The 23727-nt window shown below is 38.9% G+C and overlaps 2 protein-coding genes across 3 annotated transcripts; one reads left to right on the plus strand and one right to left on the minus strand.

Annotated features, from left to right (window-relative positions):
- Positions 1 to 3990: 3990 nt before the first annotated feature.
- Positions 3991 to 13142, minus strand: LOC308388180 (indoleamine 2,3-dioxygenase 2-like). 2 transcript variants are annotated; one of them, XM_080868732.1, is made up of 10 exons: positions 13019 to 13142; positions 12183 to 12278; positions 11915 to 12034; positions 9698 to 9816; positions 9570 to 9584; positions 9384 to 9483; positions 9129 to 9246; positions 8963 to 9014; positions 8590 to 8738; positions 3991 to 8420 (listed from the first exon to the last, which is right to left on the minus strand). In XM_080868732.1, exons 1-10 carry the CDS (start codon positions 13106 to 13108, stop codon positions 8065 to 8067), a joined length of 1215 nt encoding a protein of 404 aa, XP_080724858.1. In that variant the 5' UTR covers positions 13109 to 13142; the 3' UTR covers positions 3991 to 8064. The 2 variants fall into 2 exon arrangements, with proteins under 2 accessions (XP_080724858.1, XP_080724859.1); XM_080868733.1 differs by lacking the exon at positions 12183 to 12278.
- A 2074-nt stretch (positions 13143 to 15216) lies between these two features.
- Positions 15217 to 16693, plus strand: LOC308388790 (uncharacterized protein; the record flags this gene model as incomplete). Its single annotated transcript, XM_080869718.1, has 4 exons — positions 15217 to 15233; positions 15513 to 15575; positions 15688 to 15750; positions 15861 to 16693. Coding segments are annotated over 4 exons (687 nt in total), but the record flags the coding sequence as incomplete, so codon positions are not given.
- Positions 16694 to 23727: the final 7034 nt, after the last annotated feature.

Consider the following 23727-nt stretch of genomic DNA (forward strand, 5'->3'; position numbering starts at 1 on the left):
TGGGAAAAAAAAAACTTTTGAACGCCAAACACATGTCCGCCAACCCACACAAACAACTGTGCACTGAACTTGCAGCAAGAGCAGAAGGGCTATATACAGTGCTAAAGAAGTAATGGTAGCAATCTTACAGCAGAAAAGACTTGTGTCCACCAGCTTTGGTCAACTAGGGGAAAAAAACAGAAATAAAACACCGATGATGTAGCAATGACACTAAACTTGCACGCTTTTATAAAGCAGGCATTTATTAAATTTCTCTAGTCACTTCATAACAGCAGCTGTCATGTAAATAATTGAATGGAATTGTACAAGAATTGTCAGGAAGACTCACACTGGCCTCCCATTGTTAGATTACACTGTAGATTACATTATTCAGGTCAACAATCTCCATGCAAAGATCTGTACCTTGGAAAAGTGCAATTTAGTGATTATGTGCAATATTATGCATTTTTCTACTGTTTCTACATCATAATTAAAACATTTTCAAATGAAGGTGATTCAGTGTTCTCTTACTGTATGTCTTTTAAATGTTAGATGGTTACCCTAGCCCTAACCGTTCTGTGGCTTCACTCACACAGGCCTAGAGACCAGTTGGCAACCCCCTGGCAACCTCCGGTCGCTAGGAAAAATGTGTATTCCCCTAACCAGTTGGCAAGAGGCTGCCAGAGGTTTCTGAGTTAAAACCCTCATCGCCATTGCTTTGGTTCTTAGCCATGGTTGCCCACAGTTTGCTCCAAGAGGTCGACTTGTCTGTAAACACTTGCTGACTACCCACCAAATGGCAGTGAAACCTGAAAAACTGTGATGCAAACCAGATACAGAGGATTTTCACCCTCTAAGTACAAGTTGCGATTTTCTGCTAAAACCAACATGTTTCAAAAGACTCAAACTTCACTTTGAAGGTAAAGGTCTCTTCTGGTTTGGGTTCACTGTTTCACTACTGTTTAGCAAGTAGCTTCCAAGTCTTTGCTGAAAGGTCAATGTCTTCCATGCAAATAACAGGCAAACACAGTAATTTTTAGTAACCCAAGGAATTGCAGGTTTTCAATCATTTTCAGTGCTGCATGGAATATCTCATTGCAAACAATTTTACCAAGCCACTGCCAGGACCCTCCCGCAACTACAAACAAACCAGCTGACCAGTGGTTGAAGTGGGAGACAGGGGCGATTCTAGGATCAGAGCTTTGGGGGTGCTGAACACCCAAAGAGCTGCCCAGCCAGGCAAGATAAACTTTACTCGTCACGATGAGACATCTTCCCTGTGTCTGTCAGTCCCTGCATCCTTAAATGTCTCCAGTTGTCCCGAGTTCCCTCTGACTGTCTCCTTGGTGCATTTAAACCCCTGTTCCTCCCTGTCCTCATCGTCTGTTGTCTTCGTCTCCGTTATCAGTCATAATTTTACCATCTCTGAGTAAGTCTGCAAATTTATTTATTAAATCATAAGATTCTTAAATTCACCAAGTCTTTCTGTGCCTGGGTCCTCGTCACAAAACATGACATCACTGTTTTGTACATTTTAACACAATTTAATCCCCATATTTGGGAAAGAAAAGCAAAACACTATTTTAAAAGTCAGTAACAAAACCATCAAATCAGATAAAGGTTATTTAAATGCTGCAAACGAAGAATGGATTGAAATAAAAAAAAATATACATATCCTAACACGATACCACTTTTTTATGTCCGATACCGATACCGATATCATAAATTTGGATATCTGCCGATACCGATATGAATCCGATATAGTGTTTTTTAATCAACAAAACTGTTTTTTAAATATCTTGCTGCATTTTGTATAAGTTCATACTCAAGTTTAAAACAACAACTACACTAAAGCTATTCTGTTATACCTGTATGCAAAAAAAAATATTTCATAGTTCAGCAATACTGATCAATCTAATAAACTTAAACCTACACCATCCTCCCTATTCTGGTATTTTAAAGAGTACTTAGCGTAAATATTAAGCAACCTAACTAATAGGGTTCCAACTCCCAGCAACAACAAAAATAAATAAATAAAAAATAGGGAACCACCCCTCACCCTCCACCTCATGATGCTTAATCGACGTAATCAACCTTAATTTGATGCAGTGTGAAAAAAAATGCACAGAAATAAATTATTTTTCAAGAAATATTAAATAGATTCAACATCTTTCTTCAACAAAATTGCAGAATTCACAGATGGTGCCTTCCCAAAGGAAAAAGTACTATAGCTTACTAGGGTATGTTAGACTTAATAGTTACTATATACAGTAATTGACTTCTATTCATTTTACATCAAATTAAAACTTTGGGTGTCAGATAATTATTTATTAAAAGCTAGACATTTTAAATGAGAATAAGAAAGAAAAGTATGTCTTTGTGCCCCCTTTTCCCTGTTAATGCCCTATCGGCCCCCCTGGCTAAACTTTGCTAGATCCGCCCCTGCACAGTTACCAGCGTCAGCTACAGTGGGGCAAAAAAGTATTTAGTCAGCCACCGATTGTGCAAGTTCCCCCACTTAAAATGATGACAGAGGTCAGCAATTTGCACCAGAGGTACACTTCAACTGTGAGAGACAGAATGTGAAAAAAAAATCCATGAATTCACATGGTAGGATTTGTAAAGAATGTATTCGTAAATTAGGGTGGAAAATAAGTATTTGGTCACCTCAAGCAAGGAAAATCTCTGGCTCTCACAGACCTGTAACGTCTTCTGTAAGAAGCTTTTCTGTCCCCCACTCGTTACCTGTATGAATGGCACCTGTTTGAACTCATCATCTGTATAAAAGACACCTGTCCACAGCCTCAAACAGTCAGACTCCAAACTCCGCCATGGCCAAGACCAAAGAGCTTTCGAAGGACACCAGGAAAAGTATTGTAGACCTGCACTAGGCAAGCAGCTTGGTGTGAAAAAATCAACTGTGGGAGCAATCATCAGAAAATGGAAGACATACAAGACCACTGATAATCTCCCTCGATCTGGGGCTCCACGCAAGATCTCATCCCGTGGGGTCAAAATGATCATGAGAACGGTGAGCAAAGATCCCAGAACCACACGGGGAGACCTGGTGAATGACCTGCAGAGAGCTGGGACCAAAGTAACAAAGGTCACCATCAGTAACACACTACAACGGCAGGGAATCAAATCCCGCAGTGCCAGACGTGTTCCGCTGCTGAAGCCAGTGCATGTCCAGGCCCGTCTGAAGTTTGCCAGAGAGCACATGGATGATACAGCAGAGGATTGGGAGAATGTCATGTGGTCAGATGAAACCAAAGTAGAACTTTTTGGTATAAACTCAACTCGTCGTGTTTGGAGGAAGAAGAATACTGAGTTGCATCCCAAGAACACCATACCTACTGTGAAGCATGGGGGTGGAAACATCATGCTATGGGGCTGTTTTTCTGCCAAGGGGACAGGACGACTGATCCGTGTTAAGGACAGAATGAATGGGGCCACGTATCGTGAGATTTTGAGCCAAAACCTCCTTCCATCAGTGAGAACTTTGAAGATGAAACGAGGCTGGGTCTTCCAACATGACAATGATCCAAAATACACCGCCCGGGCAACAAAGGAGTGGCTCCGTAAGAAGCATTTGAAAGTCCTGGAGTGGCCTAGCCAGTCTCCAGACCTCAACCCCATAGAAAATCTGTGGCGGGAGTTGAAAGTCCGTGTTGCTCGGCGACAGCCCCAAAACATCACTGCTCTCGAGAAGATCTGCATGGAGGAATGGGCCAAAATACCAGCTACTGTGTGTGCAAACCTGGTAAAGACCTATAGTAAACGTTTGACCTCTGTTATTGCCAACAAAGGTTATGTTACAAAGTATTGAGTTGTATTTTTGTTATTGACCAAATACTTATTTTCCACCCTGATTTACGAATAAATTCTTTACAAATCCTACCATGTGGATTCATGGATTTTTTTTCACATTCTGTCTCTCACAGTTGAAGTGTACCTCTGGTGCAAATTACTGACCTGTGTCATCATTTTAGGTGGGGGAACTTGCACAATCGGTGGCTGACTAAATACTTTTTTGCCCCACTGTACGTAGAAAAAGATCCTCGAGTAGAAAGTAATATTAAATACATTCTAACAACAGCTGATCAAGCTTAAACGTGCTGCTGTTGTTCAGCCGCTGGTTTCCTCTTTCTGGTGCAAAGTGGGCCAAAAACAAACAAGAGACACGGACTCACGACAGAAAAGCCGATCAGCTGATCATTAAGCAGTTTCATGATTGAAGTAGCAGCAAGAAGAGGCAGTCGCTCCATATATCGCTTGTTAAGCTTAACGCAGGCATGCTTTACAAACATTCAGAGATGGACTTACACACTTGCTTTACTTCTCTCGGGGATAACTTTGTTGGAGATGAAATGCCGGGTTGCTAGCGAAGCTCCACATGCTATCCAGACCACCGACAGGTCCCGCATGCCACAGCCGCTCTATCACGTGATGCATACTGCTCCGACGTGCTAACGTTCTGAGGTGAGTTACGGCGTGTTGCAAGTTTTGTGAGGTGCTTTCGTGATATTTAATGGATCGGATTACATTTTTTATTTTTCTCCGATATCCGATCCAGTAATTTAGGTCAGTATCGGACCCGATACCGATACATAATATCAGATCGGTCCATCTCTAATCCTAACCTTAATTACTGGGGGAAAAGGATGAATGATGATCATAGTGAGTAAGAAGTAAACCGAGTGCATTTTTTGGACAGAGACTCACTTTTAATGTGTATGTATAATACAATACAGATATATAAAAATACACTCCAAAAATAGAGTCCTTGAAATGTACGAATGTACAAAATATTGATAAATAAAATTATAAAAATGGAGGCAACTTTGCCTGTGGTACAATCTATGAAAAGATCTTTACTGCAGATACTACTATGGCTCTGCAGATTTTTTATTTTATTTTAACCTATGTCGCCTCACCTTGAGGTTGGCAAATCTGTCTATCACTTTTTTGGTGATCAACTCTATCAAGCAATTTAACTGTTTCTGTTTTGCCTGTCAATATTCCCTGTCTGTTTTTTTACCTGGTTCTTCCTGACCTTGTACTTTCTCCTCACTTTCCCCTCTTTCCTCTCTCCCTCTTTGGACTGACAATCATACACAAATAGATTGTATTCAATTAGATGAAAAAAATTACATTAATATGAAAAAACAAATACTATTAAGATCACTAATAAAAAAAAAGTCCTCTCTCAGTTTACTTTCAACCAAAAGGCAAATAACCAAACCACATGAACATCTAATAAAAGATATAAATATTGAAACACTGATTCAACATTATTCTTGATTGACGGATCATTTGATCTTACACTTTTACCTGAATGTTGTTCCTGGGTTTAATCTTGGCACATGCACATATGACAAAATAACCAACTTCTCTCATTCCATTTCAAACAGGACAGTGGCAACAACAGTAAGCTACTGTTTACTTTATCTATACTTTTGTTGTTAAAATGTTATGTCTCAAACAAGTACTGAATGCTTTTTATATTTTTAGTAGTGTGTCACACAAACAGTAAATATTGTCAAAAAAGTAAGAAATCTTTGGGGGTGCTTTGATTCAAAAAATGGGCTAAAATCGCCCCTGGTGGGAGAAGTCATCAACCAGTCTCTATACTCTATAGACCTAACTTTTTGACCATATAATTTGATAGAGTGACCATATAAAGCAACACTGAGGGTTTCATTAATGAAAAAGGGAGTAGAGAATGGAGGAAACACACTTATTCAACAACTACCCCCTCCACCTTGCAATTCTGTATAAGAGAGTTTGACCATCATAAGGCCTCAGCAACTATTCAGTTGAGCTAAAACAACAAGAAACAAACAAAACAATATTAGGGTTCAAATGCATACAAGCACAATTACACTTGAAAATAAAACAATCACCACACTTAGTGCCTCTCTGTTTCATAGTCTGTTTTACTTGATTATGTAAAGGATTATATAAACATAAAGTGTGCTTTGATTAGTAGTTTTAAAAGCTTTTAGTTGCCACAAACATGATGTAACAATGGTACCAGTCATTGGAAATAATTATTTCCACTAGTTTGCACTACTCTGTAAGCTTACAAGAGCATTGTGGTAAAAGTTCATATTTTTTTTACTTTCACCACTCCACACTGTGACACCTGTGAAGCCAAAACAAGCTAGGTCTTCAGGCAGACACGGAAGGTCATTGGAGGAAAAGTTGAAAATGTGTGTTGCTGGATTCCCTAACTATATGTCATTAGTTTGTTTTTGTCCTGTGACCTATGGAGAAACCCATTTCTTAGAAACAGGTTTACTTCCAAAACTGTGTGTTAATACTCAGGGAGCTTTTTGTGTGTATGTGATAGGTGTAAACATAGCTCAAGTTTGTCATGCAATTCTCCACGAGAAAATGTATTTAAAAAATTGTTGATAGTAGTATTAAAGTAAAGAGGTACAGTTTTCAAACAGAATACTTTGTTAATGTAGTGACGTATTCGTGCTAGAAATCATCCATGACACCATCAAAGAGTGAAAACCCAATAATCATTTATCTAAAAAAATAAAAGTTTACTCGAAGATTTACTAATGTCAGGGTAAGTGCTTGGAAAATTCAATACGGATGAAAAGATCTGGCTGATTTGAATGATGGTGATATTTTTTGTGATTTAGAACTACATTTAGAGTGTTGCGTATGAAAAAGTTTTAGTTATAATACATATTTTTACACTGTTCAAAAATCCTGGATATTTAAACCGATCTTCAAATCAGTTTTATTTATATAGTGCCAAATCACAACAACAGTTGCCTCAAGGTGCTGTATTATTGTAGTATCTTTACCTCTTTTGTACGGTAAAGGCAATAATACAGAGAAAACTGATATGGACTGGGTAATAGGGATGGGAATCACGACAAGAACCAATTCCCAGAGACAGATACTTTATGCTGCAACATCGGCTGTTTGCAAGCACGTGCACAGATAGCAAGCTAACATTAGACTAGCCAGACAGAATGCTAACACTAAGCTAGCCAAGAACCCAGAGTGAAAGCTGAGCGAATGCCAACCCCAGGCCAGCAGTGACCCTGAATTTCAACAGTTAACAAACTGATAAGAAGTCAGGCAGCAGCCTCCGTTTCTACCTGTTCAGGTTTCTACAGTAGAATCACTATGGCGATCGTTTTGAAGTGTCTTTGTGCTGATTTTCATTTTTGCTTTGTGTTTTTGGCTACTACCTGCATACTTTCACGCCCTGAGGCCAGGCATCGCCATGCACCAGGAGAAAGCCATAACCCACAGTGGAGGGTCTGCCAGTGGGTAAAGGATTTTATCCCAATACCTAATGGCAGTCATGATGCTGTTGCCTAGCCTGTGGAGGTCTGTGTGTGCAAGGATGTGACTCACCAGACCATAAATGATCCACCACTAAACTGGTCATGCTGAACAATGTTACAGGCAGTATTGCATCTCTAGGCCCTTTCACCTCTGTCACATGATCTTAGGGCTAACCTACTGAAAAGCACAGGGCAGCACCATTCCCACCAGTGGCCTACTGCAGGTCATTTTGATATGGGAGTGCTCATCCTGTTCCTTGCACAAAGGACATATATCAGGCATATATATATCACCTTCTACAACTCTGTCCAAGTCTCCTAGAGTAACTGTATGTCTCCTGGAATCTCCTCCATGCAATTGAGACTGTGCTGGGAGAGACAGCAAATCGTCTGGCAATGGCTCGCATTGATGTGCTGTCCTGGAAGTTTTGTACTAACAGTAACGTGGTGGCTCTTACCCTAGCCAAATGCAAAACTACAGAAAAAAACATTCAGAGAAGATGAGGAGGGGAAAATGTTAGTGTCCTGCACCTGTAAAACCATTACTGTTTTGAGGGTTGTCAAATTGTTGCCCCTCTAAAGCACCTGTTAATTTCATTAACACAAAAGCAGCTGAAACTCATTAACAACCCCCTCTGGTACTTAACTGACCAGATCAATATCCCAGAAATTTAATTCACCTGATGCTATACTCTGAGTTAAAAATGTTTCTTAAATTTTTTTGGAGCAGTATATATGTGCCAGGAAATACACTGAGGTTTCTAGACTATGATAGTCTCTCTAAAATCAGTGCCTTTTGAGTGGTGTTACGAACACTCTTAAGGAAGACCATGAGGTTGGATCCACCAGTCCCAGTGGTGTTGAGTGCAGTACCCACACCTCTGAATGGACAGCCCACAGATTGCGCGTGGTTACCAGGAATAATGACGTACTTGGTCACAGTATTGAGGTGATAGTTTCGTAAATCCACCAGTGCGGAGACACAAGAGTTGTAGGCCTGACAGAGGTCAGAGTTGGAGCAGGACAAGATGAAGTCTCGCAGCGGTGGACAGACGGAGAGCGTTTCTATCAGCTGACGGTGGGCAGGAGGCATGTAGTCTCTCATGCGTGTCAGGAACGCTCCTAGATTGAGAGAATCAGTGAAAGGGACAGAAAAGAGACCTTGAAAGAATGAAAATAATTGTCTATCCTGGAAACATTCTCATTCAAAGCAATCAGCTGGCTGCACAAATGTGATTTATTCACGAGAGCCATCTGAAGGGGTCAAAGGTTGAAGGCAATGCATGCTTACCTGTCTCTTCCTCATGCTGTATGCACAGCAAAGCATCAAAGCATTGAATAGCTGAACTCTGGGCAGCACTCCCACCTGATAACAAAATAGGCTCATCGCTCACACCTTCATACATCACCCCCCTTGGAAGCATTGGGTTGTCTCTCCATCTAAAACAATTCAAACAAAAAACCTATACTGCAAACCTCCTTTTAATAGATGTACATGAATTTAAATATGTATGACACGATTTCAGATGTTATCCTACAAAATATAAAGTGCACCAATAGAAACAGATAAAAAGATAACTTTTACTGAGATAAATCTGCATGAGAGAAATACTGAAACCTTGAAAACCTTAGTTTGGAGAACACTGTAGCAGTGCTAAACTCACCCTGAGACAAAAATTCTCAATTTTCCATGAAATGCAGCTGGCTCCACGTGATCTGGAAATAGCACAGATTCAGTTGTCTAATTACCTTGAATTTCTCTGTCTTCATAAAAGAGCACAGCATGTAAAGTGATTAAATTCATGTGAGCAAGCCTTAATTCAAACTTACTGTGCATAAATTTGAATTTTTCCTTCATCTTCTTTAAAGACTGAGTTACTTTGATGAGGCCATTTTTTATCCCAGTGAGGTCAGAGACTTTAATGGCGCGCATCACCTCCAGCGCCCCCTGGTTAAAGTCAAAGGTTTAAACAGCATTACCAAGTTACAAGTGGCAAAAGCACACACAGTTTGTGGACCAGGGAATAGAGAAATTGAAAACACCAAGCTAATGTTCAGAAAGACTTCAAAAGAAGTAATACTAACCATTATGCCGGGTGAAGCCGCCATCTCAACCAGCAGTGACACAATAAAAAATCCCCTGCAAGTGTCACCACCAGGGAAGGAAAATATCAGGTCCATGTTCCTATTTTTAAAAATAATATTTAGCAAACAAATGAGTAAAAACCACATGACACATGAGATTACATAACAGTCCAGAGTGATACTTACCCAATTCTCATATCCCTGAAATGAAAGTAAAAGAAAGAAGTAGCAATTATTAGAATTTCACTGTGAGGTTATTATTGCATTTAACGAGACTGCCTAATATTTTGGCATTAAATAAGAAAAAGGATTACCCTGTGGGATCCTTTAACTTCCAGTTGGCTAAAACTGAATCTGCATATGTCAGGATCGGTGGAAGGCCAAGTCTGCGTGATACCAGCCAAAAAGGCAGGGCCAGAGCCTTTGGGAGTATCTATCAAACAACCATAACAGTGAAGTTTCAATCCAGCAGGCTCACTAAGATTTCAGGGATTGTAGTGACTATCTTTTGGCCGCGCCAGCAGTTTTGACCAGGCTGATTTGTCTGATGATTTCCCTTTCTACTTTCTATTTAACATTAGCTAGTGAAAAGTTTCACTTTTGCTGTGAAATATGTCACCTCCTGCTTAATATAAATTTGGTTTAGTCATGGTCAAATTAAGCCCTGCAGCACCATTAGTCAAAATGTAAATGTGCCTCTATCTACCACATTGATGACATTCCCATCAGTTTTAGTTTATGTTTTGTTAACAAATGCTTATTTTTTGTGTTATGAAATAGCAAGATAAAACTGTGTCAATTTCTAATAACGACACACTATTAAGCACAAGTAATGGATTCATTAATAGTTTATTCGTCATTTATGAACCATTAATCCACCTGCGTATGCCATTTATAAACATAGATATAAACGTTAAATCTTTAGTAATTCATGGTTAATTCAAGCAGTTAATAGTTGTTAATTAAGTATTGTGTGTTATTTCATCTAAAATGAGGACACTCTCTACCTTGCAAAGCATTTATAAAATAATCTCATGGTCACCAGGACCTTAAGAATCAAACACATCTCATCTGTCTTCACAACAGAAAAGGATACAAACAAAGAGCAAAATGATACAACATGCTAATATTTAATGGAAGCTGCAAATATTGCTCACTAAATATTTGCAGAAAACTGAAATGTGAGCAGCACCAGAGTTTGTAGGAGGGTTTAAGACAGCAACAGAGTACTTTAACTTATATTGAAACTTCTGCATATAAAATAAAACATTTTTTATTTTATATATATATTTTACTTTATTTTTAGTTTGTTCCTCGAGTTTATCTTCACTTTAGTTTGTAGTCAGCTGTAGTCAGCTAGCTAGCTTTAGCCAGATAAGCTAATGCATTAAAAAAAATTAAAAGGAGTTGGATGTTTTCAGCAGTGGCATGGGGTGGTATGTCCCACTCCAAGTGTCACCCTAGTTTTGCATGTAACAGTGTTGTTTATTTTAATAATAAACCTACTGCAGGCTGGCTGTGTTTGTTGTTGTCAGTAGCAACCGATGTCTATAATTATGCAAGAGCACATTTTGTTCCAACACCAAACAAAGGCATTTCAGACAACATTGGTGGTTGATACACTCTGGCAACGGAACAAAGGTAAGCGTCATTAACCCTCTCGGTTTAACAGATGTGCTTCACCTGTAAATGACCTGACCGAATAAATCTGACATAGCAAAAAGCTGCACCCACACTGAGTCATTGCAAAAAAAAAAAAAATACATATATAGGTTTATCATGAAAAATGTGTCCATGACCATGCAGATTTCTGGCATTTTGTGTAAATTTAAGCATGGAACTATTTTCTTATTTCCAATGAGTAAAGGAGTGTGAAACATAAGTTAGACGTGTTTGTAAATGAACCACCCCATTTTGTGTAGCTTTCTGGATTTTATACTTGTTTCGTTACATACTTATTTAGTATAGGCTGTATAGTACATAAAATCAAAACTCACATTTTTTATGTAATTGAAATGTTTAATTGTGTGGGCTAAAGGAAATGTGAAACATGTGTATACTTACTGCATTTGATATATTTTAACCATATATCATTCATATTACAGAATGTAACATCTGCATATGTGTAAAAAAAAATGGCTTTGATTGTCCCACCCCATTTGGTTTCCATGACACCCTCATGCCACGCTAAGAAAATTCCTCTAAATCCACCTTTGAATGTTTCATAAAGAATGAATTATGCATCAACTAATACCTTACTGATGCTTAATAGTGTTTGGTTATAAAGTGTTACAAAGTCTTCTTTTTCCTTGTCCGTATATAAATGCATAAGCTGAATTTCTGAAAGTTCACTCTTAAAGGACTTTTTAAAAAAATCTCCATTTTCTGTGACCTAAAAATGCAGTTGACAAGTGGACAAAAAGTAAAAATACTTCTATGTGTGCATGGGGCACTATACTTGTAGGTCAAACAGCTAGAGCACTATTGATTGAAATGCAAACATTTTACTGTCTGTCATTTGTGTGTCTTACCTCAGCAGGTGCATGTTGTCCTTCCTGCCATACATATCCCATGCTGATGAATCCTAGTGCTAGGTGAGCGAGCCTAAGCTCCCGATGGTCACTCAAAAGATCTGGACTCAAGACCGGCATCTGAATTGTGATTAGATTTTCTGTTTAAATCTATTTATTTTTATTGGGAATGGTGATCATCATCAGGTCTCTCAAAAATACACCTGTACACATTTACATGTATGGCCTGTCAGTATTTTTGTACTTGGAAGGCTTTGCTCATTCTGACCTTATCAACCAGATCCCGTAGTTTACGTGATTCTATCAGATGTATGAGATTATTTGCGAGGTCCAGCCACACCTGATAATGGTCTGGGAGGTGAGTCTAGAAAATAATAGGAATAAAATGACTTGCTCATTGGGTTTTGATTGTTTTTTGCGTGGTGGATTTTCATGTAGAGTGTAATCAGTAACATCATCAGCTCATGTTTTCCATGGTGCCTGACCTGCATGTCAACAAATGACTGGAGTCATCAATCAGCAACAGCAAGCAATTTAAAAGAGGCCATAATAAACAAGGCAACGCCCTGCCAAGCAGAAAACAGGGTCCAAAAGGGCGGGGAGATGGAAACTATAGGCTATACCATAAACAGAAACAATATTAGACTAATATTTTTTTTATGAGCGTCAGAGATTAATGCTGTTACATTTTGCTACATTTAGAAATCAAACCCAAAGAACTACAGCTATCCAATTTGAGAAATATGTATCAATAGTTTCTATCAGTTGACTTATACAACTTAGATTCAATTAATTCTATTAAATGCTGTAGCAGACTTAAAGACTTAAAGAGACAGGCTCACAACAGATAAGTAGTCCTTCGTTATATTTCTAGAAAACAAGCATAATTAGGCCAGAGAGACTGTTATCTAGCTGGACAAACGTTTAAATTAAGGCTGCTGCTAAGGTATGTGTGTGAGGATAAACAACATATACAGCATAGTCAATGTTATATTATCCTTCAGTTTCAAACCTCCTTGATTTATCCAGTATATGGCAAAACAAAATGTGTCTCAGATGAGAACATTGCATCATTAGAAGAGAAAAGATAAGGGTGAAACCTACCAGTGGCTCTTCAAGTAGAAATCCAAACTCTTCAGAAATATCAAATACATCAAAGTCTGCTTGTAGTGTTTCTTTGCTATTAGTCTCCATGTCTGCTGGCCTGTGTAGCACTACAGTAGGCTGAGAGACAGCTGTTAAAACTTGCACTGAGCCTTTTTTCACTCCCTTTGTCACTTCCCTTTTTATTGCACTGAAGAGCAAATAGCCAATCACATTTCCCTGTCAGTAGTAATACGATGGCACCTGTCCAAGATGGCGGCCAACCAAACCAATTTGACAACCGGTTTGACCAGTTTCGTGTGTGTGCGCATGCGCGTTCAGGTGTGGAAATACCACAGGGGATCAGAGGGGTTATATGAGTTTGTGTTTTTAACGGGGTTTTAATTTAATCAAACCATAGGGTTTTTAATTAAACTATTTTTATCACTTAGGTGTATCGCAACATTCAGTTATGCATGTGTTCTTAAAAGCAATTCTTTGTTTCTTGTTTCATTCTTGGCGGAGTGGAAGCTGTTTTGGTTCACAGTGCGCCTTAACAAAGAGGGTGTGCTCTAGTCAAAAGTGTTGGTAATAGTGTTTTAATCACACTAATTTTCTAAATCTGACAATGTCTCAGCTTGCAGTGAGGCATGCATTTTATTTTATAAATGGCACAAATGGGAATTTCTTCTGAATGGGTGATGTCAGCATGTTCACAAGCGTTTCATTTAATCAAACCCCTAGTTTTAATTTAACTAGTTTTTACACATCTACTGGGGTTTCTTTCCAGGGTTGATGCGATCATTTTATTTAAAAATCGGGATTTCGGAATGTTGAACTAAGAGTGAGACAAAGCCAGCCAGCTAGTTTTTAACACAGTAAATGTTACAAATAGCATTCAGTCCTTTAGAAAATAAATGCTATAAGCAGCCAGTATCGCTCTTTTCAAACTAATCGTCTTTTAAATACACTCATTTTGTGATTCCGGTGTCAACACCTTGCACCGATGCAAGCATTTTATTTAATTAAAAACGGATCAAACGGGCCATTTCTTCTGTAAGGGGTTTCATGGTTTCAGAGTAGTTTTTAACACAACAGATAGTCGCAAATAACATTCAGCAAACGCTACAGTGATACTTCTAAAACGCTGCACACAATGTCGTCTTTTCCCCCAAAGCAACCAGTATCGCTCTTTTCAAACTAATCTTCTTTTAAATACACTCATTTTGTGATTCCGGTGTCACACCTTGCACCGATGCAAGCATTTTATTTATTTAAAAACGGATCAAACGGGCCATTTCTTCTGTAAGGGGTTTCATGGTTTCAGAGTAGTTTTTAACACAACAGATAGTCGCAAATAACATTCAGCAAACGCTACAGTGATACTTCTAAAACGCTGCACACAATGTCGTCTTTTCACCCAAAGCAGCCAGTATAGCTCTTTTCAAACTAATCGTCTTTAAATACACTCATTTTGTTGACAAAGCCAGCCAGCTAGTTTTTAACACAGTAAATGTCACAAATAGCATTCAGTCCTTTAGAAAATAAATGCTATAAGCAACCAGTATCGCTCTTTTCAAACTAATCTTCTTTTAAATACACTCATTTTGTGATTCCGGTGTCACACCTTGCACCGATGCAAGCATTTTATTTATTTAAAAACGGATCAAACGGGCCATTTCTTCTGTAAGGGGTTTCATGGTTTCAGAGTAGTTTTTAACACAACAGATAGTCACAAATAACATTCAGCCCTTTAGAAAATAAACGCTACAGTGATACTTCTAAAACCAGTCGCCCAGACCCGCTCCAACTTTTCAACAGCTGGCTAATTGTTTGAATTTGTTCAGGATTGTAAAAGCCCACCGTGGGTATCACTAGTTGAGAGTACCATGCGAACAAGGGCCCAGCCTATTGTTTAAAGTGGCCGGTATTGGCTCTTTTTGTAATTCCTCGACAAGGTAAATGGGGCAGGTGTACCAGTCGGGTGGCGACCCCGCCTATTGTCTGAAGTATCGGCTCCTTTGTAATTCCTTGAGAAGACAAAAGCCCTGAAGGGTCTCATTTAAATTGATTGGAGACATACCTTTTCTTTTTGGAAACACCACCCTATATAAAAAACAGGCTCAGACCCCGAAACCCTGAGCCATTTACGCCTCAAGATTCGCTGCAGAGCACACCATTTTCTTTGCGATCATCAACACTAACATCGTTCTTTATAACATGGCCATCGTAAACGGTAAGTAAAACAAAACCTATTATTGGATTTTTAAAAAGTGTTATGTTAACATATTATAGGATATTCAAACTATTTTTTTTCCCTAAAACAAAAGCTTAATTTTTAGGCGTTCGGGAGAACGGCCCAGGGCCCTTTTCTTTAGAAACGGGCGCTTTTACAGCTGGAACTAGTTCTCTAACAGGCACAAGGTGTGTACAGCATTACTGGATTTTAAAACGTATGTATGTTTTAAACTAGCGATTGTTTTAAATTATGTAATAACGTTTTTGTTTGTTCCAGGGTTAACAAACTGAGCAGGAAAACATTCAGACACCGCGACCACAGAGCCCAACCTTACATCAGGTGTGTATACAACGGGATGTATAGTTGTGTATTATTTTTTCAAAAGAAAAAAAAATTAAAAAGAGGTTTAAACAATTACAAATGTTCTAAACTGACCGTTTTACACCTACAGAGCCACGCCAGAGAACCGGGTGTGTGGAGAAGCAGGACCATCCCGAATAACGCACACTACAAGGTAAGCATAGGCATATATAAATTAGATAAAAAGAGATAGAGAGGGAGACACGCTTATTCAGTTTGAAATGGGTACGTATAAAATGTTTTAACACATGTCTATCTTCACAGACTGCAGAACAGCACCCCTCCTCATAATGATCAGGACACCGTACGATTCCAGACGTTTTTGGAATGTTTAAGCAGTATCGACCTCCCAGAACAACAAAAACCTGGAGCTTTGTGCAACAGTGGAGAGTCAGAACAGATCTTCATCAGCGAACCTGCAACACCCCCGAGTGAGTGGCTACCTCGCGATTTCTCTGATGTTTTTGAGTACAGTATATCAGATTTTGATCTAGTTCATATACCCACCACCCCAGAATGTGACAGAAATAGCATTGATTCACACATAGATTTCGAAGAAGGCGGCATAACAGACTCTCAAATATCACCGGCGTATGATGCTTACATGAAGCTTCCAGACGCTCAGCCTGCTGAACAGAGTCATATAGCTTCAATAGCTGATAAATTATGTTTGATTGAAGCTAGACTCAATCAATACCACCAAGAAGCACAGGTACAAAGGCAACAGTTTACCAAATTCATAAACAAAGTGTGTAGTACATTAGACAACATCTGCTATGTTCTATTTAAACCCAGATTCCTTTTATAGTTTGCAGTGAAATTTCTTAAACCATTGTTTAATGGGACAGAAGTACAAGTCACTCTTTACTAACACACTGTAGATAAGTTTATTGCTGAACGACACAGCTAGCAGTCCCACACACTCTTTAGATTTTTGAAGTTTTGTGTGTGATGGTTTTGCCTCTCACACCTTACCCCTTTCTCCCAGTATCACAACAGTATGACTCCCAAAGTACGACTCAGTAAACAAACAAGGACTCTAAACTCAGAACAGAAAGATACAGTTGAAAGATTAGTGATATCTTTTATGATGCGTAATAAACTACACCCTCTTCTTCTCTGTATTTATGTTGTTTGTGTGCGTGCGTGCGTGCGTGCGTGTGTGTGAATGCCTTAGAAGTCAAAGTATACATTAGCCATACTTACAAAAACATTTTTAATTTCATTTAGAACTGAGATTCTAAGTTGTAAGCAGAAATCGTATGCTCAACCAGGAGTATGTGTCACAGTCTGGCGAGGGCAGACTGTATGAATTGAAAAAGGACCCAAAATGCAGACTCCAAGGAACAGGGAACAAAACTTGAATGTTAACAAAAAGCGAGCCGTTTAATATGGCTGGTAAAAAAGGTACAAACAAAGGGCAAGGCAAACTGAAGCAAAATTAACACAAACCTAAACTGGGAAATCTAAACAAACAATAAGAAAAACCTAGACAAGAAACTTGGAAGCATGGCATAGGAAACATGGCGTGGACAACAGACGACCTGACAATCACACACTGAAAACAGAGGACTTAAATACACAGGAGGTGATTAGGGGAAGTGGAGACACATGAGGAAACAGCTGGCACACATGAACATAATGACGTCACAGTGGGAGAGTAAAACTGAACATGATGAACACAGAACACCAGACCTCTTCACAATAAAACAGGAAACATAATGAGACATAGACATGACAACCCGAACTTGACAACGTAAGACACAGACATGAAACGCATGAAGAGCAGGGGAGATTTAACATGGTTGGAAACACGAGGGGAAAATAATAACTAGAAACACTTAGGCATAATAATACAAACTTGATAACATAAGACACGCAGCATGAAACACGAAGGGTGAGGGGAAGCTTAAATACAGGGGAAGAAAACACAAGGAGTCTAATAACCAAATGAACTTAGATAACCTAATGAACAAAATAAACTCAAACTTAAAACGCTGGGTCAAAAGACCCAGGACCATGACAGTATGTTTCCCCACTTTCACAATGCTGAGGCATCAAATCCATGATCCAACAGATGGTTTGTCACATGTGGGCGAGAAGGGCAAGCCAACCCTTACTTACACAACCTCACACACTATAGATTTTTAAAGCTCTTGTGTACAACGGTTTAGCTAAAGATATAACTTCTACTTTTGATAAAGATCACTCCCTCTGCATATTTCTTAAGAAATGAAGTGTCTTTACTGGGATATTTATTGTCAAACTATGCGATTTTCCAAATGTGTGTGGAGTAAAATGTTGTGACCAAGAATCATTCAGGATTAACAACACAAACTGTTTTGATAGCAGAAACAGTCTGTCTTATAGTTCCCATACTTTACCGCTAGTTTTACAAACACATTCTTCTTCATATCGGTTTAATTGGTTTTTTATGAAACTGATTTTTAATAGTACAACCAAGGTCTAACTTTTCCTAGCTCCCCAGTATAAATGCAAGAATTTTGCAGACTTTATTGAAACTGTCACAATTTAACACTCAATGCCATAAACAGAGTTGATCCATGTTTCTATGGACAGTGTTTCATACATCAACAGCTCTGAAAATCACTTTTAAAGTAATGTAGAACATGATCTCTCTCACTCTCAGCGTCTCTAAAAAACCCAGCAAACTGACAATCACCTCTAAACAAGGGGTCAGTTTATAGGCTTTTTGTTTGTTTGTTTGTTTTGTTTTTTATCAGCCGCAACACCATGTAATGCATGGATGTTAGACTCTTTCACCAGACCATGTTGCTAGCCCAACCACCAGGCTCAGGGTCTCTGAACTCTAACCCTGGCTCTGGCTGCCAAATGTGCCGCTGACCCTCTTGTGCCTGTTCACCACCAGACTAAGTTTGTACTCTCACCTACTAACATTATTTTATTACAGGGCAATATTCAGCTAGGTTACTACTTTGACTTTCTTACTTTGAGCACATTTCCGAGCCCATACATTATCAAACTTTTACTTGAGTATTTCTGACACCAGCTATACTTTTACTTAAGTAAAAAAAAAAAATGCCTGCACTATCGGTGTAAAGCTGTCTTTAATTCTTTAACAGTTCATGCAACAATTATAAATTAAACCTGCACCACAGCTAACTCTTTTTCATAACCAATAACAGGTGTATTTCTTAGATCTACAGAAACAGCCAAAACACTCTGCTTGTATAATGCCATATTCTCTCCCAGCGTACCCTTGTCTCACAACAGGGTGATTCCCAAAGTACGACTCAATAAACAGAGACTCTAAAACCAGAACAGAAAGATAAAATTGGAAGATCAAAGATTAAGGTTTGTGTTTTTATAGCACAAAGTAAACTGTCCCCTTGTCTTCTAGGCCTTGGCGTGCGTACCTTAGAAGTCAGATTATACGTTAGTCATACTTCCAAAAACATTTTGAATTCCATTTATAACTGTGATGTCAAGCTGATATCAGACATCTTGTGCTCACCAGGAGCATGTATCCCCAACTTCAAAACCTTAAGGTGTCAAATTCACAAACCCAACATGGGCTCATTCAACACAGGGGCTTCTCCACACACCCCGTTCTCTGGCGTGGCTCTGTAGGTGTAAAACGGTCAGTTTAGAACATTTGTAATTGTTTAAACCTCTTTTTAATTTTTTTTTCTTTTGAAAAAATAATACACAACTATACATCCCGTTGTATACACACCTGATGTAAGGTTGGGCTCTGTGGTCGCGGTGTCTGAATGTTTTCCTGCTCAGTTTGTTAACCCTGGAACAAACAAAAACGTTATTACATAATTTAAAACAATCGCTAGTTTAAAACATACATACGTTTTAAAATCCAGTAATGCTGTACACACCTTGTGCCTGTTAGAGAACTAGTTCCAGCTGTAAAAGCGCCCGTTTCTAAAGAAAAGGGCCCTGGGCCGTTCTCCCGAACGCCTAAAAATTAAGCTTTTGTTTTAGGGAAAAAAAATAGTTTGAATATCCTATAATATGTTAACATAACACTTTTTAAAAATCCAATAATAGGTTTTGTTTTACTTACCGTTTACGATGGCCATGTTATAAAGAACGATGTTAGTGTTGATGATCGCAAAGAAAATGGTGTGCTCTGCAGCGAATCTTGAGGCGTAAATGGCTCAGGGTTTCGGGGTCTGAGCCTGTTTTTTATATAGGGTGGTGTTTCCAAAAAGAAAAGGTATGTCTCCAATCAATTTAAATGAGACCCTTCAGGGCTTTTGTCTTCTCAAGGAATTACAAAGGAGCCGATACTTCAGACAATAGGCGGGGTCGCCACCCGACTGGTACACCTGCCCCATTTACCTTGTCGAGGAATTACAAAAAGAGCCAATACCGGCCACTTTAAACAATAGGCTGGGCCCTTGTTCGCATGGTACTCTCAACTAGTGATACCCACGGTGGGCTTTTACAATCCTGAACAAATTCAAACAATTAGCCAGCTGTTGAAAAGTTGGAGCGGGTCTGGGCGACTGGTTTTAGAAGTATCACTGTAGCGTTTATTTTCTAAAGGGCTGAATGTTATTTGTGACTATCTGTTGTGTTAAAAACTACTCTGAAACCATGAAACCCCTTACAGAAGAAATGGCCCGTTTGATCCGTTTTTAAATAAATAAAATGCTTGCATCGGTGCAAGGTGTGACACCGGAATCACAAAATGAGTGTATTTAAAAGAAGATTAGTTTGAAAAGAGCGATACTGGTTGCTTATAGCATTTATTTTCTAAAGGACTGAATGCTATTTGTGACATTTACTGTGTTAAAAACTAGCTGGCTGGCTTTGTCAACAAAATGAGTGTATTTAAAGACGATTAGTTTGAAAAGAGCTATACTGGCTGCTTTGGGTGAAAAGACGACATTGTGTGCAGCGTTTTAGAAGTATCACTGTAGCGTTTGCTGAATGTTATTTGCGACTATCTGTTGTGTTAAAAACTACTCTGAAACCATGAAACCCCTTACAGAAGAAATGGCCCGTTTGATCCGTTTTTAAATAAATAAAATACTTGCATGGTGCAAGGTGTGACACCAGAATCACAAAATGAGTGTATTTAAAAGACGATTAGTTTGAAAAGAGCGATACTGGTTGCTTTGGGGGAAAAGACGACATTGTGTGCAGCGTTTTAGAAGTATCACTGTAGCGTTTGCTGAATGTTATTTGCGACTATCTGTTGTGTTAAAAACTACTCTGAAACCATGAAACCCCTTACAGAAGAAATGGCCCGTTTGATCCGTTTTTAATTAAATAAAATGCTTGCATCGGTGCAAGGTGTTGACACCGGAATCACAAAATGAGTGTATTTAAAAGACGATTAGTTTGAAAAGAGCGATACTGGCTGCTTATAGCATTTATTTTCTAAAGGACTGAATGCTATTTGTAACATTTACTGTGTTAAAAACTAGCTGGCTGGCTTTGTCTCACTCTTAGTTCAACATTCCGAAATCCCGATTTTTAAATAAAATGATCGCATCAACCCTGGAAAGAAACCCCAGTAGATGTGTAAAAACTAGTTAAATTAAAACTAGGGGTTTGATTAAATGAAACGCTTGTGAACATGCTGACATCACCCATTCAGAAGAAATTCCCATTTGTACCATTTATAAAATAAAATGCATGCCTCACTGCAAGCTGAGACATTGTCAGATTTAGAAAATTAGTGTGATTAAAACACTATTACCAACACTTTTGACTAGAGCACACCCTCTTTGTTAAGGCGCACTGTGAACCAAAACAGCTTCCACTCCGCCAAGAATGAAACAAGAAACAAAGAATTGCTTTTAAGAACACATGCATAACTGAATGTTGCGATACACCTAAGTGATAAAAATAGTTTAATTAAAAACCCTATGGTTTGATTAAATTAAAACCCCGTTAAAAACACATAAACTCATATAACCCCTCTGATCCCCTGTGGTATTTCCACACCTGAACGCGCATGCGCACACACACGAAACTGGTCAAATCGGTTTGGTTGGCCGCCATCTTGGACTAGTGCCATCGTATTACTGAACGCGCATGCGCACACGCACGAAACCGGTCAAACCGGTTGTCAAACTGGTTTGGTTGGCCGCCATCTTGGACAGGTGCCATCGTATTACTACTCCTGTCCTTTATGTCAAGAGCTGACAGACTGAACAGTTAATCGGCTAATCTTCCTCTTTTGGTCAGTTAATTTAAAAAATTGAAAACAACACAACTGCCAAATAACAGAAACTGTTTAGAATGTTCTTGAACACACACCAAAATGTTTTTAACACGCATACGCCATGTGTAAAGTCAACACATGGTTTGTCTGTATTTTGCTTGTCTTTTTGTTTTAACTTCTTATTTTACTTTGGTATCTGCTCTTGATTATGTCTCACCTGTGCCTCAACTTCCTGTCTTTGCCTTCACTAATCATTCTGTGATATGTAGCTCGGTTAGTATACACTTAGTTACTTGTGTTCTTTTTGCTCTGCTTAGATTTTCTATTTTAATTTGTATGATTCTGGATTTTGTTAACAGTCATTAAAGGTTTGTGGGGGTTTTTACTGCCTGACTTTTCGGCCTACATGTAGGTACTTTTTACAGTTTTTATACAAAGAATGGCACATCTCTTCTACTGATAAAACTGGCTTTAAACATGGTGACACTGACATTTGTATTTTTGCCTTAGAGGAAATATGAGATATAAACAATAAAAACAAACCACATTGTTGATTATTTGGTAAAGTTTCTAGGTATGAATCCTGGTTTTCTGGTATACCCCAGAAACAACGCTAATAAATAGGGGTAATTCTATATCTGGCCCTGTTCCTGGTGCTCTGTGTAATAGACTTCTGCAGGTTGGTATCTTGTCAGTTTTTATTGTCATATTTATTTATATGATTTCTAGTTCAGTTAAATTAATGTGGTGGACACAGTGTTCCCAAGTGCTTGGCAACGATAGCAATTCAGCCACAAAATGTCAAGGTCACTGTTAAGTCTAATTGTTGAATGTTGCCATTGTGTTTCTTAAATTTGTACAGTCTTAGTTCAAGCAGTAGGATCAAAGCCATTCCTTTGATCCTGACCACCTCCCCAACCACTCTGTGCTGGGGGAGGTTTTATTGTAGATACATCCTATCTGAAAGATCTGTTTCTTTTGATGTAAGCTTCCTGGGTTTACGACCCTTTGGTCAGCAGGAGGTCACACATATACATAAAATGCTTTGTCTTAGAACCAAGGGGGCGTGGCTTTGTTCTGACGTGTTTTGTGTGAACTGTCTCTCAATAAAAGGTAGCAGGAGGAGGTCAGATCTGGGGGTCATTTTTCGTGGTGGACACAGACGAGGCCTCCCTTGCGCAAATAATCGATCGATCGACTGTCTTGTTTTCTTCATGATGAATAAGTCTCTAGAATTAGCGGGGTTTGTGGAAACACAGACCCAACAGTCACCTTAACCCACAAAAACTTCAAGAACTGACTTGTTGCATCCTGTTATAGCGCCATGCCAGGTTTTCAGAATGCCTGCAAAGGCAGTGTGCATGTGTATGCATATACATAAACAGTTTCTGTAAATTTCTTCCCCCACAATTTACTGCAAGTGGTGTTATTATAGAGTTAAGCATTATGAACCACAGCAGCTCAATCACAAAGTGGCGGAGCACGTGAACATCAAAAAGTGGGGAGCTCTGCTGTACCAACACTCGAAATGTCTTCTGGCATTATCATTAGTATAAAATCTGTGCACCAGGAGCTTAATGGCATGGGCAAAATTTTTATGGCTTTATTTAGTTTTCCCCTCTGGACAGTGAGTCTGGACAAACCAACATGTGTTCCTGTTTGCAATGCAGGGCAATGCAGTTGTGCTGTGGTAAGAGCTGATGCCTTACAGCAAATCATTCTTGTCTTAAACCAAGCATGGACACAAGCATAGGACATATAAATTCAAAGTTAAGTCAGTTTATTGCAGACACATATTGCAATATGTCAAAACTAAATTCGCCACAATTCCAAGAAGAGGTTTTCCTCCAAACTGATTTCTCTTCCACACAGAAATTTCTTGATTCCATTAATCTTTCTTCACAGGATTTCCTGAGGCTGCTGGCATCAGCACCGAGGAGAGAAGGGTAAGTCCAG

The sequence above is a fragment of the Rhamphochromis sp. 'chilingali' genome (assembly GCF_963969265.1).
Source record: "Rhamphochromis sp. 'chilingali' genome assembly, chromosome: 20".
Classification (NCBI taxonomy): Eukaryota; Metazoa; Chordata; class Actinopteri; order Cichliformes; family Cichlidae; genus Rhamphochromis; species Rhamphochromis sp. 'chilingali'.